A 14911-nucleotide genomic window follows, 5' to 3' on the forward strand; every position below is an offset into this window, starting at 1 on the left:
TGAGGTGAAAATGTTTTTTTTTCATTCAGGTGATCCAGATTAGTAGAGTTAATGCCCCTCTTTTCCACCATAGTCGATTTGATATGACCTCCTTCTATTCTGGAGTCCGTGCTCCACTCAAGGCGCTTGTCTCTTTCCTATCAACTACGATAATCAGTATCGTTGGGACTAGACATGACGTCTGTGCTTGATACTACTGCCATTGGAAAGGTTCCACGCCGCCGCAGACATGTTAGGACCCTTACCGGTATGCCCAAATTGTCATATGTTTCCTCGATGAGATATATAATGTATTTTAAACAGGATATCTGCCAGAAAAGGACTCCGAAGGCAAAGAAAAGTGGCCTAGAGGCGAAGAGAAAGCCTGGAAGGATGGATTGAGAGGTCTTGACACAGGTAGTTCATCAGATGAACTGATTCGTGTATCGCTCAACCACCCATTGCAGGCGTGTCATCCATTACGAAGTCGATCGTCAACCATGTCCAAACCTCTCTGGCTCGCCAACCACACGAGATCGACAATTTTGGAGCTTACCAGGCTGCAGCTCTATCTGTCCGTGATAATCTGATCGTATGCCCCGTTATCTCGTATCATTCCACTCATCTAACTCATCGTCGATGCACAGATCAATTGGAACGAAACACAACTTCACTACTCTCGCACAGCAGGAAAGCGGGCGTACTACTTATCTCTCGAATTTCTCATGGGCCGTGCGCTTGACAATGCCCTCCTCAATCTGGGCCTCAAACAGCAATATACGGATGGGGTCGATAAGCTCGGCTTCAACATGGAAGATCTTCTAGCGCAGGAGCGTGACGCTGGACTTGGAAACGGTGGCCTCGGGCGTCTTGCTGCATGCTACCTCGACTCTTCCGCATCTCAGGAGCTTCCTGTGTGGGGTTACGGCCTGCGCTACAGGTATGGCATTTTCCAGCAGCTCATCTCTCCCGAGGGACAGCAGCTGGAAGCGCCGGATCCCTGGCTCGACAATGCTAACCCATGGGAGCTTCCTCGTGTTGATGTTAGCTACGAGGTGCGGTTCCACGGCTCTGCAGAGCGCTTGCGCGATGGAAGCGGCCGCGCCATTTGGGAGGGTGGTCAGGAGGTTCTCGCGGTCGCTTATGACGTACCCATCCCTGGTTGTAACACGCGCAACACTAATAATCTCCGTCTGTGGGAGAGTAAGCCGAAGAGGGGCTTTGATCTAAACAGTTTCAATGGTATATCTACACCCACATCGTTACGTCTTTTACTCGGCTGATGGATTTTGATTCTAGCGGGGGATTATGAACGTGCTGTCGAGTCTTCAAATAGCGCAGCAGCGATTACATCCGTCTTGTACCCCAACGACCATACCACTTGTGAGTATCCCCAACAATTTGAAAAATATGTTATACTTAAAGAGGTCCGTTTCAAGTTGGAAAGGAACTTCGCTTGAAGCAGCAGTACTTCTGGACTGCAGCCAGTCTCGCGGATATCGTGCGCCGGTTCAAGAATATAGGACGGCCCATTACAGACTTCCCTCAATGTACGCGAAGCTAGTTGATTCTTAGTTATACATGCTCATTTTCCTACTAGATGTCTCGATCCAGTTAAACGACGTAAGACCCATATATGCGTGTGCACTTACCAAGGGCTAACTTTACTTTACTGAAGACGCACCCGACACTCGCCGTTCCGGAGCTCATGCGACTCCTCGTTGATGAAGAAGATGTTCCATGGAATGCTGCCTGGGACATTGTCACAGAAACTTTCTTCTTCACCAATCATACTGTCCTCCCGGTAAGTCGAGACGATGCCAGTTCTCGTGATACGGATGTTGACGCAAGATATTGGTGATAGGAAGCGCTTGAGACGTGGCCTGTACCGCTTATGCAATATCTCTTGCCCAGGTGAGTGTCATCTGTTGCATCGATATGCTGGCGTTAAAGTACTCTTATATAGGCATATGCAGATCATCTTTGATATTGTGAGTCTTGTATGATATCACTGAACCTCTTTACTGAACACGTTGGCTTTCAGAATTTGTAAGCAGTGGAAGATGTTGTCTTGTACACTGACTTAAATATTGGACCGCAGATCGTTCTTACAGAGTAAGAAAGACAGACTTAATTCCATATGAAGCGCCCGACTGATCTTTTCGGCAGCTGTTGAACGGAAGTTCCCTGGGGATAGGGAGCGACTTGCGCGAATGTCATTAATCGAAGGTATTGTGATGTTGCAACCGATGAATCACGATCTAAAGGGTCCTTTAGAGAGTGTTCCTCAGAACGTTCGCATGGCTCATTTGGCATGCATCGGTGAGCTTCGCAGAATTCATTTCATGTTCTTACTTAGTAATGTGCGTGGTTACAGGCAGTCGCAAAGTCAACGGCGTGGCTGAGGTAAGTTTTTGCCAAGTATTCACCATTCGTCTAAATATGTAGCATCATTACCCGTCTAGTTGCACAGCGAGCTGGTTCAGACGACTATTTTGAAGGATTTTGTAGATTTCTACGGAGTTAGCAAGTACGTTTGATTTCTGAGCTGAATTAGCACATGCTGACTTTTGCGCGCAAGGTTTGGAAACGTGACTAACGGTAGTGAGTACCATATCTTCGGTGCTTATCTGCTTCTCATTATCTTGTTAAGTCACCCCACGTCGATGGCTGGATCAGGTGTGTGGCTATTTTGAAATAGGTATGACATCGATGCTAAGTTACACATACTAGTGCAATCCCGGACTCAGCAGGCTTATTACTATGACCCTTGACATAGAGAAGAGCGTGTGGCTCAAGGACCTCACCAAACTTGAGGGTCTTCTTGATTATATCGAGGACGAGGACTTCAGGGAAGAATGGGCAGCTGTAAAGCAAGCTAACAAAGAGAGGCTTGCTCATTACGTGCAGGTTAATTTAGGTCTCAACGTTAACACTAAAGCCATGTTCGATATCCAGATCAAGGTTAGTCAGATATATTATATTGCGGAACTTAGGGGACTGATCATTGTTTCAGCGGTTGCACGAGTATAAGGTACGTAACTCCAATACATATCCTCTCGAAATTCGATCTATCGATCTTGTTAGCGTCAAACTCTTAATATTCTTGGTGTCATTCATGTGAGCTTGATCAATGGCACAATCGTTGATTTACGCTCAACTTTTTCTAGCGCTACCTTAAGTTGAAATCTATGACTCTTGAGGAGAGGAAGAAAGTGACTCCGCGGAATGTCTTCTTCGCAGGCAAAGCCGCGCCAGGGTGTAAGTGTTTATGTGCGTCGACAATTCCATCGAGCTGATCGGCGTTTAGATTATATTGCCAAGCTGGTTCGTTCGACGAGCGAGACGCACAATCTTATGATACTGACGAGCTGAGTCTAGACCATTCGCTTGATCGTCAACGTCGCTCGCGTGGTCAATTCTGATCCTGACACAAAGGACTACTTGAATGTCTTCTTCTTACCAGACTACTCAGTCACCTTAGCAGAAGTCCTTATTCCATCTTCGGATATCAGTCAGCACATCTCCACCGCAGGCACAGAGGCTTCTGGCACGTCCAACATGAAGTTCTGCTTGAATGGCGGGCTTTTACTGGGCACTGTTGGTATGTACTATGCTATTATCCGGTTTCATAAATATCTGACTGTTCGGGTAGATGGTGCGAACATTGAGATCGCAGAGGAAGTTGGCCCTAGCAATGTTTGTACGTAGTTTCGCATTTACTACCGGTGTTACAGACTTACTGTTCTCTTGTCGTAGTCTTCTTCGGTCATCTGACACCCGCAGTGGAAGACCTTCGTTATAAACATGTGTACCACCCCGTTCCTGTCGAGCAGAAGTCCCCTGCTCTTGCACAAGTTCTTAACGAGATCTCCTCTGGGTTGTTTGGTGACAGAGGCGTGTACGAGCCGTAAGTAATGTCGCGGCAAGCGTATTATGAAGTTTACTTATTTATTTGAACAGCCTGCTCAACACGATTCGTCAGGGAGACTATTATCTTATCACTGAAGATTTCGACTCCTGTGAGTAACTTACTGGGCGGGCGATAGCGGCCCTCATGAACCTTTTTCAGACATCGAGGCTCTCCGCATGGTAGACGAAGCCTATAATGATCGAACGGAGTGGATTAAGAAGAGTATCAGGACCACTGCAAAGGTATAATTTCAAGAAGAAACGGGGTGAACGACGAATAATCCAATTTGAAACAGATGGGCAAGTTCAGCTCTGATCGTGCGATCCAAGACTACGCGCAGGAATACTGGAACATTGAAAGCACCAAGGTCGAGAAATTATCCGAGGAAGGGCATATGGGATATCAAGGAAAAACGGTGCGGCCACGTGCGGGCGAATGACGATCCAAATGACAGTTGTATGAATGAAGTGAGACAGTGCGATATCTGGAATCCTGCATACGACAGTGAATGTAGATTAGTTAGGGTCCAGTAAATGACAAAAGACAGTAAGAGGTTTCGCGACCAATTATCAAACATGAAATGATAAATAAATAAACCAAGAAGAAATCAAGAAAGTAATCATCCAGGTTCTTCGGCAATGTCCTTAATTTGATAGATGCTCCTCCGGGACGTCCACATTGTCCTGCTCATCGGCAGACGATGGCGGTTCCACAGATGCTGCACCATTGGTATGTTCGACGGGCTTTGACTCGGCGGCAGATGGTGCGGGCTCAACTGTCTCAGTGGATTCAACAGAAGGTTCTTCCGGAACGTGGGCCTCAGCGGTTTCAGCAACCGAAGCGTATTCAGGAGTTCCAACAACGGGAGTCTCGCTATCTGTAGGCTCGCTGTCTGTAGGCTCGGGCTGCAACACAGATTCCTCGACAAGTGTACCCTCAGACTCTGGAACAGATTCATCAGGGATGGTTGCGGGCGCGACGGACTCGCCAGTCCCAGGGGTTTCCTCGTCGAGAACATTGTTAGCTTCTTCGACCACTGCTTGTTCATCCTGCTGAGGCTGCAAGATAGATTCTGCGGGTGCAGGCGATTGAACAGCCTCTGCGGCGACTGCACAAACTGTGGCAGTGGCAGCGATATCGAGTCCCTTGCTCATACTCGTCACAGCCGTCGGCGTCGTAGATCTCTCCTCCTCAGGAGACACCATCTCACCAAGCTCGCCAACCTTTGACGACTGTCTCATTATACCCTGCTTGCCCGTCAAAGCCGTCTTATTGCCCCCACCTAAAAAGCTGAATCGCTTTCTCGTAGCAGCAAACGTGCCAGAAATTTCTGAGCGGAGCGAAGGGCGGGGCGACGTGCGACCACGGCGCTCGGGTGATGCAGGGGAGGGCTGCGGGGGCTGCTGGCGTACATATACCTGCTCGACGATGAGCCAACTGACAGCTTCTTTCGCAGGCAGCGGCTTCAGCCCACAGATGACAAATGAGGGCCAGTTCGCTGTGATTGGGTCTGTGATGGCGTCGGACCAGAAATCAATGAAGGCCTCGTCGACTTGCGTCATGTGGACACTAGCAAGCTTGGTGCTGAGTACCGCGGGCTCTTTGGCGCTCGTCTCGCATGGGGAGTCAGCAGAGCGCTGTCTCGAGCGTGACCTTCCCCATTTCTTTCCCGACTTAAAGGACAAGAGCGGTTCCGTAATCTCAACATCCTTGTCTGTATCGAGGAGAGTTGCAGCGAGGGGTGTGACTGCAGTCGTTTCACCGAAGCCGCTAGTGGAGAACTGTGCCCAATCGCTTATGATTGGCGAGGAAACAGACGAGATGGGGGACGTTGCGCTGTTCCCGTTACCGTTACCGTTTTCGTGGGCAGCTTTGTCCTTACTACGATCGAGAATCTTGCCAAAGGGCGAAGAGCGTCTGGGCACGGGCGATGCAACTTCAATTGTCGGGGACATGGTTGGAGAAGAGGCGTTACGAGATGTGGACGCGAGGAGGTGGATCGTCTCATCCACAAATACCCGACCGAACTGTGGGCCATCTTGAGTACCAGAGGATGTAGAGGTAACTTCCGCGGCGGCAGTCTTGAGTGCGTTCCACAACTCAACGTGCTCAGAGGTTTCACCTTCAGAAGATAAGTTGAATGCATCTAAGAGCAAGCGAACGGGCGATGGCTTAGGCTGTGGTGCAGACTGTGACAGAAGGACCTCTATGCGCACGAATAAGACACTGGAGCTCCGCGTAGAGAAGCGAGGATGGGGAAGAAGATCCTCTTCAACGCCGTGTGAGCCCCTCGAATATGGATAGTGCTTGACAAGTTCCTGAAGTCGGGTAGGTAGTCGAGATTTGAAGCTCTCCTCCCTATGCCATGGTCAGACACGCCCTCAGGTTCATGCGGCGTACATACCTGATTCGTGCAAGGAATAGATGCTCCAAAATCCTACCAGCGCGTTCCCATCGAGCATAAAAGGTGGTCCAGTTGTCGGTTTGCTCAGTCCTCGTCGCGGTAAGCAACCATAAACCCAAAACCTTGGAAAGTTTGCTACCAGAGATGCTGTTCGCTTCAGCATGCGAAGCTAATGCGGATATGATGTCAATAGTTGCAAGGAGCAACTCGATGTGCACTGGAGGAAGCTTAGGGAGAAGCAACTCGGTGAAACTCTTGGGTGGGTACGACGCCCCTTTTTCAGCATCGAAAAAGGACTTGTACCACGCCCATTCAGGTGCAGAGACATCCTTGCCGAAAGAGTTATTCTCAAGCACAAGGTGGCGAAGGCCCCAACGGAGGACAGCTGCAACGTCGTGAGGAGAGCGGGTGTACTCAAGCTCGGCATCAAAGGCAGATGCAGCAGCAGCAGGCGTCGGAGACATGCGGCTTTTGGGAGCCAATGAATGAATAAAGAGCGAGATGAGCTTTCGTTGAATATCGGGCGATGCGGAGTGCCAATGAGGGTGCATGATTCCGAGGGTTTCCAAGCCTGAGATGATTATGGACGTTAGACGGTTGTATGTTAATTAATTTTGGAAAAGTTACCTCGCTCAGTGATACTCTGGGCACAGGCTCGAACAAGTATGAGAGCTTCTAAAGGACTTAGGAGCTTTGCACCGATGACCGAGTCATCAAGAATCCTTTGAGGCTCTAGATCAACTTCGAAAACGCCAAGTTCGAGAGATTCTGCATCGTCTTTCAGACTCGGAAGTTGGAGTGATAATTGGGGAAGGTTCTCCGTGCGTTTGTGCGAAGTGTGAGGAGGGGTAAAACGAGATTTAGGCCTAAACAACGAGAATCCTGCATGATCTTTACCCGTCTGAGTCTTTGACAAAGTACTAATATTGGGACCGGTATAGTTCAGTGGAGAAACAGCCTCGTATTTTCCGTCCAGTAGAGTTCTATTGTCGTTAGAGTCCTGAAAAGGCTTTACTTGACTCTTGTCGTCGTTTGTCTTTCGGGCAAAGACCTTGTTCAAGAACGAGGGCATGGTGTTAATCTAACGCTTGGATCTCAACGAAGGAACCGAATGAGCTGGATGGTCGTAAAAGTAAACCATGGTTAGGGACTTGAAGTTTAACGATAAATTAAAGAATGAAAGCTCACATATTGCGCGTTTCTGAGCGGCGCGAGAGCGATGAACGCTTGTCGTGATGGACAGCGCGTATAGCCTCGGTGATCTCTCCTGCGCTAAAACGCAAACTGTGCTATTCAAACCGCGAAGCCACGTGAGGCGTAAGCGATCAACAACCGAACTTGGCGGTGCCGAGTGTTAGGACCCGTGTCACCTCGGCTCCGCAACCGCGACATTAATATCCAACTTGAAGAGAAAATCAAACATGGTCGTCGACAGTGATGACCGTATGTTTTTTTCTCAAAGATATACATCAGTGAGTATTACTCTAGGCCACCCAAATGATGACCTGCGACACCCCCAGTCGATTTATGGAAATGTTCGGATACGCTTTATCACCGATGCATGGCTTCTAAACTCTGTCAACTAGGAAGGCTACTAGCGCACTACCACTCGAGGCTGAACGATAACGATTCGCATTCAACGGTGACCAAACTTTCACTTCCCCCTTCTACGGAGATTCATCTACTGTGGCCCGTTAGTAACCGGGCAACTCGTCGTTACTGGAAAGTCTGCCAATTCAGCGAATTAATGGGACTTCCGGTATGCCGGTTAGCGCCACAGAACGTGTTATGCATCAGCGGCACCGAGTCATATTCTCCAAGATCGCGGGATTTCGAAAGGCTCTGCCAGTCCTCGAAGTGTTTATTCATAGTGAAGCTCGAGCCGGTAGCATGTGGGCAATTATTAAGTCCTGGAAGTGGCAGAATCTCAAGGAAATCACAGGTCTGTCCTAATACATCAGTCAGAATCTAAAACCCCGGTGAATTGTTATTGACTGCATGTTGGAAACGGAAGAGGACTTTTGTCGGTGCGCTCCTCCCGGGCCAGCACTTCCCTTCTAGATGCCGTTTAGGAATCTGAGCATACACAGACCAACCTGATTAGTGTCATTTCCACCACTACCACCCTGCAGTCCCTGTGCTGTCCCACCTGATTGGTTTCTCACTCCCGTAGTGATTGTTAAACGACTTTGGAGGTACTCGTCAAACCTTATATGCGCGAAGGCCGGAGACTTTCTTCATTTCGCAGTGTCGATCTCTTCGGCGCCCACATGATCCATAACAGATGCATGCTTTCGTCAAGAAGACCGGTGGTTCTATTATTTTCCATTCAGAAATTCCTAACCTGCTAGAGCGATATTTTCTCAGATACCGTTTGCACAACCCTGCCTGCTCATGTCAATTCGTAGGTCCAAGATTGCACTATCGTGTCATTACAGATACGAGGACCATGGAACAATTCAACAATTCGCATAGCAGAACGGAATCATTTCGTACAATGCTGCCTAGGAAGGAACTGGGCATTAACTACATATAGCATCGTGACGGTCCTCCACTTTGTCTGGGTGCAAACCTTGTTAGACATGCGGCCCGCTTCAGGCATCATATATCCTTGAATGAATATGATGTACTAACTCGATTGACAAGCTTAAGATGTTCTGCCTGATTCTTGCCCGGTTATCTGATTATATGCCCATGCCTATCGTACATTAACGTTCAATCAGGTCAACGCAAGGACAACCATGCCACCTCATTGAGGCGATGCACCGTAAGGACAGAGTCCCAACAGTTTTGAAATTAGTTCTTGGCAAATCCGATGACAATGGGACTGCAAGTCATGTGCATGCATGAGGCTCTAGAAGGATACCGAGCAGGCTTACTGTAGTTGCATTACCACGACTCATCTGCGTTGTTCGTCTGCCAAGACTCGAGTTGAACGTTGAACGCCCAGCGCTCGCCTTACATTTTATCTACATGTAGTATCTCTTTCACTTGGCTCAAGGCAAGATCCGACTTGTGGCTGCTTGTCAGACAGGCACACAGGAACGAGGCTGTCCAGCAAGCAATTGCATGCGAACGGCAGCTGGCGCCTACCGCCTATGCGACCTCTAGCTATCGCCAACATCTTCGAGAAGCATCATGTCCTCTCTAAACGGGGCATACGACCAGAACCTACTTCATGAAGCTCCCGCAGCCACGAGGGCACAGAGGCAGGTGTGCAGTACCTGTTTGCCCGCCCGTCCCGCTTTGTCACTAATAACAAATGGGTCTCCGTTTTCTAGGAAGGTTACAACGTCGATTTACTCGATGACCGTCCCACACGCCCCACATCCACTCAACCACTCACTCTTCCACAACCAATTCCTAGCGATACAGACGTTGAAAGCAGCTCGTTGACACAGGAAAAGATTGTTCCTGAACCTGCACATGCCTCGCGTCCTGCCCAATCCTTTTGGCGGACTCGTAATGGCAAAATCACCATCTTCGTTATTGCCATCGTCATTATCGGTGCTATAGTCGGTGGCGCCGTCGGTGGGACTGTCGGGAAAATCAGCTCAAATAACAACGCCCCTGCAAAGAATGGCCCAACCTCGAGCACTTCTACGTTCTCGTCTGGTGAGACAACCTCAATTCCTACGACAGCGACTAGCACTGGCACCGAAGTTGCACAAACCACTCCGCCCGGCCAGTCATTTGCAAGTAGTACTACAGAGGCGGCACGCACCAGCCCGTCAGCGGCACCCACTTAGTTCATCATCGTGATTCAGGGAACCAAGGGACGCCATAGTTGGGCGGAGGATGCGGGGAGCGATGATGGCATGCTGGAGCTTGATCAGTAATTTCTCCTGCGGATCATTTCTTTCTTCGTAATAATCATTCTATATACATGTCGCTAACTTTTTACTATATGGACAGGTCAGAATGTATGTCAAACAAACACGCTGTTCCTTTCGTCATGCAGTTACAGGTTCTGTAATATCATAGCCATCGCGGAATTAACATATTGTATACCTCAGATTCTTGTCTTAACGATTATGAGAACCAGCCTTTGGGCTGATCGACCTCATCTTGTTTCACCTCCCCATCTCGCTGTTGCCTGATGGCCTCCAAAATTCCTTTCACGCCCTCGAACGTCCCCTACACTAGCACGGCCACCAATCCAGTCCACGACAACCGGCCATTTGAACACATTCGGGTTTTGTTCCGCAAGATTCACGATACTTTTCGCGCTCTGTGGCTGTTCTCCAAGGCCAGGCGTTGCCGGATGCGCAGATAAAAAGGCAGACGGCCCAAGGGGTGCAGCAGATCTCGACGGTGTGATATACGTAAGAATAGTCTTCAATTGATCGGCGGTCGGGGGTTTCGTTTCAACGACTTCTAGATCAAACTCAAGTGGGCGCGCTGATTGCTTTCCAGGGGGATAGGGTGAGGAGAGGGCATTCCGCAGTAGTGCAAGGGCCTGAATTGATGGTGGCGATGACGGGTGGTGACTGTATAGAGGAAAGATTCAGCTCCTTATAAGATGAAGATAGATTCAGATGCACACAAGATGGAGATTTGGGGCTGTATTTGATGTTTAGCTCACGTTGGGTGGATTCTGGTGATTCTCGGCTCACCAGTGACTTTTTGAATCCAGAGAACATGTTAGAATGTTTGTTGTACTAAGACTAAGAAGTTCTCGGTTGACGTTCGTAATCAAGGAAGTTCCGTATGTCAGTGACGTATGTGATTGGGGTTTATGCAATTAGTCAGCTTGACCTCAGGGCGCCGCCATCAAATGAGCTCGTGAACCGCGGCGCAAACACTTGATGAAGTCAATATTGAGTTCTGAGGTGTAGGCATGGTCAATTGCGCTGACATAGGTAACGGAATCTCGATAATACAAGAAAGACTACGCGTAAGCTCCATGCATAGATCTGCAGGAATCAGCAGGATCGATGTATCACCGAGCTCGAGCGAAGTACAAGTAATTCGTGATCAAAACAATATATGTGATATGTAATACAAGAAAATGGCACACAGGAGGCACCGTGTCGTAAATGGGGAAAGGACACAAAAGTGACCTGCACGAGAAGTCTGAAAGGCCCAAAAACAATCACTGGTGGGTGGTATAGTATGTACTAGGTCGTGGACGATAAATAGATTATGGATACATTTATAGAGAAACAAAAACAAATTATGATGACGCAAGAGAGGTATACTGTATCGGACGGTCTAGATTGACAACAAATTTGATTCGTAGGCGGGGTATGCCTGTGAAAGGTCGAATGCACCAGGTTCAGAGAATAACGTCATGGGGTTCGAGAAGATACCGTCAAAATTGAGTCCGCTGATGTCGAGCGCTCCATCTAAGCCTTGGTTGGCGCTGAAGGAAGGCGCTGAGAATGAACGTGGCTGTGATGCCCTGAAGGCCTCACGAGACATCGTGTTTGTTGAAACTGCGGAATTATCAAGAGAGTGAGAGAGAGCGCATGGACTAGAGTGACTTGAACTGGGGCATGAAGGAGAGGATGATGCATAGGGATGGTAGTGTCGGCTACTGCTCTTGGACGCAGAATGCGAGCGTATGAGAGACGGAGTCGCGCTTCTGTGACGTCTGTGAGATCCGACCTCTGAGGGTGCTACATGGCGAGACATCTTGTCCAGGGAAAAATCCTGCCTATGAGACGGAGCTGAAAAAGACGCCATGACCAGTTGCCCGTTGCACGCCGAAGTTAACGATGGAGAGTTCATAAAGGGACTGGCCCAGGTCATCTCCGCAGACTCAACGTACCCGGTGTGGTTCCCGGTGCCACTTTGCAGGAAATAGCTGTTACCGAGCCCGCCGTCCGAGATGGCGTCGGTATCCATAACAGGGGAGACGCCAGACAACGCAACAAGACCCTCTTCGTCGCCTTGTACATCTTGAACCTCGCCTTGTAGTTCCAAAACACATCTCTCCATGTCTTGTAAGCCACCCTCTGCAAAAGAGAAAGCGGCAGCAAAGGCAACGTCTCCTTCGTCTCCTTCCTCGTTGTCCATATCAGTATCGCACGCATTTAGATCGGCAGAAGCTGAGTCAGCCCTTTCTGCTCGTGTGTGTATGCGAAGATGCTGGTTGAGGTTGTCCGACCGAGAGAACCGCTTCTTGCAAAAGTCACACGGAAATGGGCGTTCCATGGTGTGCGTCCGCACGTGCCTTTTTAGGTGCTCCATGCGCTTGAACAAGCGGCCACAGGAATAGAGCGGACAAACAAACACTTTTGAAGTGAGCGTCATCTCACTGGTGGCGTGATGGCCGTCAATATCCGAAAGGAACGAAGATAGTGAGGAATGCTCCGGAAAGGGGTGGAGATGGGATTGCGATGAAGGCTGCTTGTTTGGTGACCGTTGTCCGAAGACTGGAAGGGTGGCAGAAGTCTGTGCTGGAGCGAGTTGCGGTGTAGCTGACCAAATCGCGCTATCCTGGGCTTGTAGCACAGCCTTTGCTCGTCTCACGTTAGAATCTTGTTCACCTCTCGCCTGAGACTTAAACATATCGGCAGCTGTCATACTGGAATCATTAGGTCCATATCCGACGCCAACCTCGTGTGCATGAATGGGCGTCTCCTCTGAATCACTGCGCGTGATCGCATCGAGCCTGCTGGCTGGCTTTTTACGACGTTGCTTATAGGTGGGAGAACCTTCGAAAATAGAAAGGGGCAGGTATGCCATATTGGGGCCATGCAGTGCTGAGGGAAGATGTGGGACGCCTCCGCCATCAATGCGACAGTTGCTAAGATGCAACTCCCCCGAGTTAGAGTTGTGCATCGCCCCCGCACGTGAAACTGTCGGTGCTGATCCGCTTGTGTCATATTTCCCATTCATTTGGGTGACGTCAAAATTACTAATGACGTCGCCATCGCCTTCCATGGTGCTCTGTCCCTTGCTGAATTGTTCATACAGGCTACGCTGCGGCTCGTATGTAAACGAGAGGGCAGGTTCACCGGTGATGAAAGTAGTTGGTTCCAAATCCATCTTCTCGCGTTTGAGATCGCGTTCGAGGGCATCTAGGAAAAGGCGATCATGAGGGACCGAGTACCTTTCGAAGAAAATGAGCCACAAATTGCAGGGCAATGCGGGAGATGCATACCAGTAGAAAACCTTTTGCTTTTTCTGAGTGCGTATGCACTGATATTTGAAAAGAAGATCCAGAAATTGTGACTGTTCTACATGAGATGGAGCATCATGAGAAGATCTGACAAGACTAACTTTTGGTTCCTCCAAGCAAGCATCGACACCAGGCTTGAGATTTCGCAGATCGCTGAAAATGCCTTCCTCGAATTTTTTCATGTTTCTGACGGGTCTCCCGAAAGCCTCGAAGCGAAAAACAAGCGCGCGAACAATGTCCGTGCCTGTTATGTGGTAGCGATTATTCCACTTAACACAAGTAATGTATTCCGAAGAAGGAAGAAGGAAGCGGTTCATGAAGGGATGTGAAGAAGCTGGGTGGACAGAGGAGTCCATAGGAAACGAATCATTCTGTGTTTGACCAGAGGCGGTCGACGACCATCGGGACGGCGCAGTAGCGAGGAAATACTTGAGATTGTCCAGATAAAGAAGATTTTCTTGTTCCTGCATGTTCAAGGGCCTTGTCAGATTCTTGCATGAACCTAACCCAGTGAGCGATGGATTAAAGCGAGGGACAAAGGCAGATTGGTTGCGATCAGTTGTGTGAGGCTGGCAGGGTTGGAATGAAGTTGTTGTTCGTTGTGGTGAACGATGGCTATGCATTGTAGGTGATCCTGCTGATGTGCGAGCGATAAAATTTGCTATGCGGCGATCAGGCGCCTGCGTTTGATGGGCATTGGTGTGGTCATTCAGCAGAGAAGGGGAAGAAGATCCAGAGTTTGATGGTGGAGTCAGCCCTGCAGTGCCTGTATCGAGTGAAGAATCGAACGTTGGTAGATAAGGGTTCATGAGATCACTTGTTTCAGTGACGCTGTAGAGAAGAGAAGAGTAATACGGAGGGTTAACCTGGTATGATGATGGTGAGCGACGAAGGTTCGAATTCAATGTGATGGTACGCACTCCTTGAATCAAAAAGAGAAATTTGAAGATTGGGAGAGGGAAGGATGAATGCGATGACCGATTAGATGAGGAGTAAGGTGATATGCAGTTATAAAGGGAGGAGGGTGATCCAGTTGCGTGTGCACCGGAAGATATAAATTATATACAAACCATATCATGGATGGTATAAAAATAAGAAGATGGTTCGGGGAGACCCAGAAATGATCATGAAATCATATTGGATGCGATAGTTTGGGCCGCATCCATCTACCATTGGAAAGGGTTGTTGGCACTGTACGTATCCTGATGCCATCTTTACTTTCAAGTAACCGGAATGCTTACATAATTTGCTATCGTCCATTTTTAGTCAGACCCTTTCACAGCCTCATAGCATAGCCCAACTTGACAGTAAAATTTTATACCCAGTGTTCTTTCACTCGGAGAATTTTTAAACATCCATCTTCTTCGACAGGCGTCACTTTCGAATGTAAAACATCAAACCATGGCTGTATTCGAAATCTTAGGATTACTCGGAATTGCAACATCTCGTAACCCCCGAACTTGTCGTGTTACTTTGATAAGCTCAG

General features: G+C 48.7%; 5 protein-coding genes across 5 annotated transcripts; 2 read left to right on the forward strand and 3 right to left on the reverse strand.

Moving 5' to 3' along the window:
- Window positions 1–174: 174 nt before the first annotated feature.
- Window positions 175–4468, forward strand: EDB93DRAFT_1305270 (glycosyltransferase family 35 protein; the record flags this gene model as incomplete). Its single annotated transcript, XM_041454741.1, has 29 exons — window positions 175–247; window positions 304–396; window positions 447–571; window positions 627–1221; window positions 1279–1362; window positions 1419–1529; window positions 1580–1602; window positions 1658–1783; window positions 1844–1893; window positions 1946–1979; window positions 2043–2047; window positions 2126–2208; window positions 2257–2301; window positions 2357–2385; window positions 2445–2509; window positions 2561–2583; window positions 2633–2658; window positions 2713–2943; window positions 2996–3013; window positions 3067–3099; window positions 3150–3240; window positions 3290–3306; window positions 3361–3583; window positions 3635–3682; window positions 3739–3889; window positions 3943–4001; window positions 4052–4134; window positions 4188–4307; window positions 4361–4468. The coding sequence occupies 29 exons, from the start codon at window positions 175–177 to the stop codon at window positions 4361–4363; spliced, it is 2667 nt and encodes an 888-aa protein (XP_041303686.1). The 3' UTR covers window positions 4364–4468.
- A 68-nt stretch (window positions 4469–4536) lies between these two features.
- Window positions 4537–7437, reverse strand: EDB93DRAFT_1254271 (uncharacterized protein; the record flags this gene model as incomplete). The annotated part of the gene is made up of 4 exons (XM_041453589.1): window positions 4537–6250; window positions 6297–6867; window positions 6924–7347; window positions 7405–7437. The coding sequence occupies 4 exons, from the start codon at window positions 7435–7437 to the stop codon at window positions 4537–4539; spliced, it is 2742 nt and encodes a 913-aa protein (XP_041303687.1).
- Window positions 7438–9434: 1997 nt separating this feature from the next.
- Window positions 9435–10045, forward strand: EDB93DRAFT_1254272 (uncharacterized protein; the record flags this gene model as incomplete). Its single annotated transcript, XM_041453590.1, has 2 exons — window positions 9435–9509; window positions 9578–10045. 2 exons carry the CDS (start codon window positions 9435–9437, stop codon window positions 10043–10045), a joined length of 543 nt encoding a protein of 180 aa, XP_041303688.1.
- A 283-nt stretch (window positions 10046–10328) lies between these two features.
- Window positions 10329–10939, reverse strand: EDB93DRAFT_1242543 (uncharacterized protein; the record flags this gene model as incomplete). Its single annotated transcript, XM_041452021.1, has 4 exons — window positions 10329–10411; window positions 10440–10786; window positions 10843–10859; window positions 10913–10939. The coding sequence occupies 4 exons, from the start codon at window positions 10937–10939 to the stop codon at window positions 10329–10331; spliced, it is 474 nt and encodes a 157-aa protein (XP_041303689.1).
- A 171-nt stretch (window positions 10940–11110) lies between these two features.
- EDB93DRAFT_1211668 (STE-12 alpha) lies at window positions 11111–14666 on the reverse strand. Its single transcript, XM_041451051.1, has 4 exons — window positions 14346–14666; window positions 13527–14291; window positions 13408–13478; window positions 11111–13356 (listed from the first exon to the last, which is right to left on the reverse strand). Exons 2-4 carry the CDS (start codon window positions 14232–14234, stop codon window positions 11511–11513), a joined length of 2625 nt encoding a protein of 874 aa, XP_041303690.1. The 5' UTR covers window positions 14235–14291; window positions 14346–14666; the 3' UTR covers window positions 11111–11510.
- Between the last annotated feature and the right edge of the window lie 245 nt (window positions 14667–14911).

The sequence above is a fragment of the Suillus bovinus genome (assembly GCF_016758785.1).
Source record: "Suillus bovinus strain UH-Sbo-P2 chromosome Unknown EDB93scaffold_71, whole genome shotgun sequence".
NCBI classification, from domain to species: domain Eukaryota; kingdom Fungi; phylum Basidiomycota; class Agaricomycetes; order Boletales; family Suillaceae; genus Suillus; species Suillus bovinus.

Bases quoted from the DNA above. Each gene is read 5' to 3' on its own strand.
- EDB93DRAFT_1211668 (XM_041451051.1), bottom strand. From the start codon at position 14,234: ATGAACCCTTATCTACCAACGTTCGATTCTTCACTCGATACAGGCACT. The intron at 13,479-13,526 runs GTTAGTCTTGTC...CATGTAGAACAG, and splicing joins CTTGCTTGGAGGAACCAAAA to TCACAATTTCTGGATCTTCT. The intron at 13,357-13,407 runs GTATGCATCTCC...TTTCTTCGAAAG, and splicing joins AAGCAAAAGGTTTTCTACTG to GTACTCGGTCCCTCATGATC.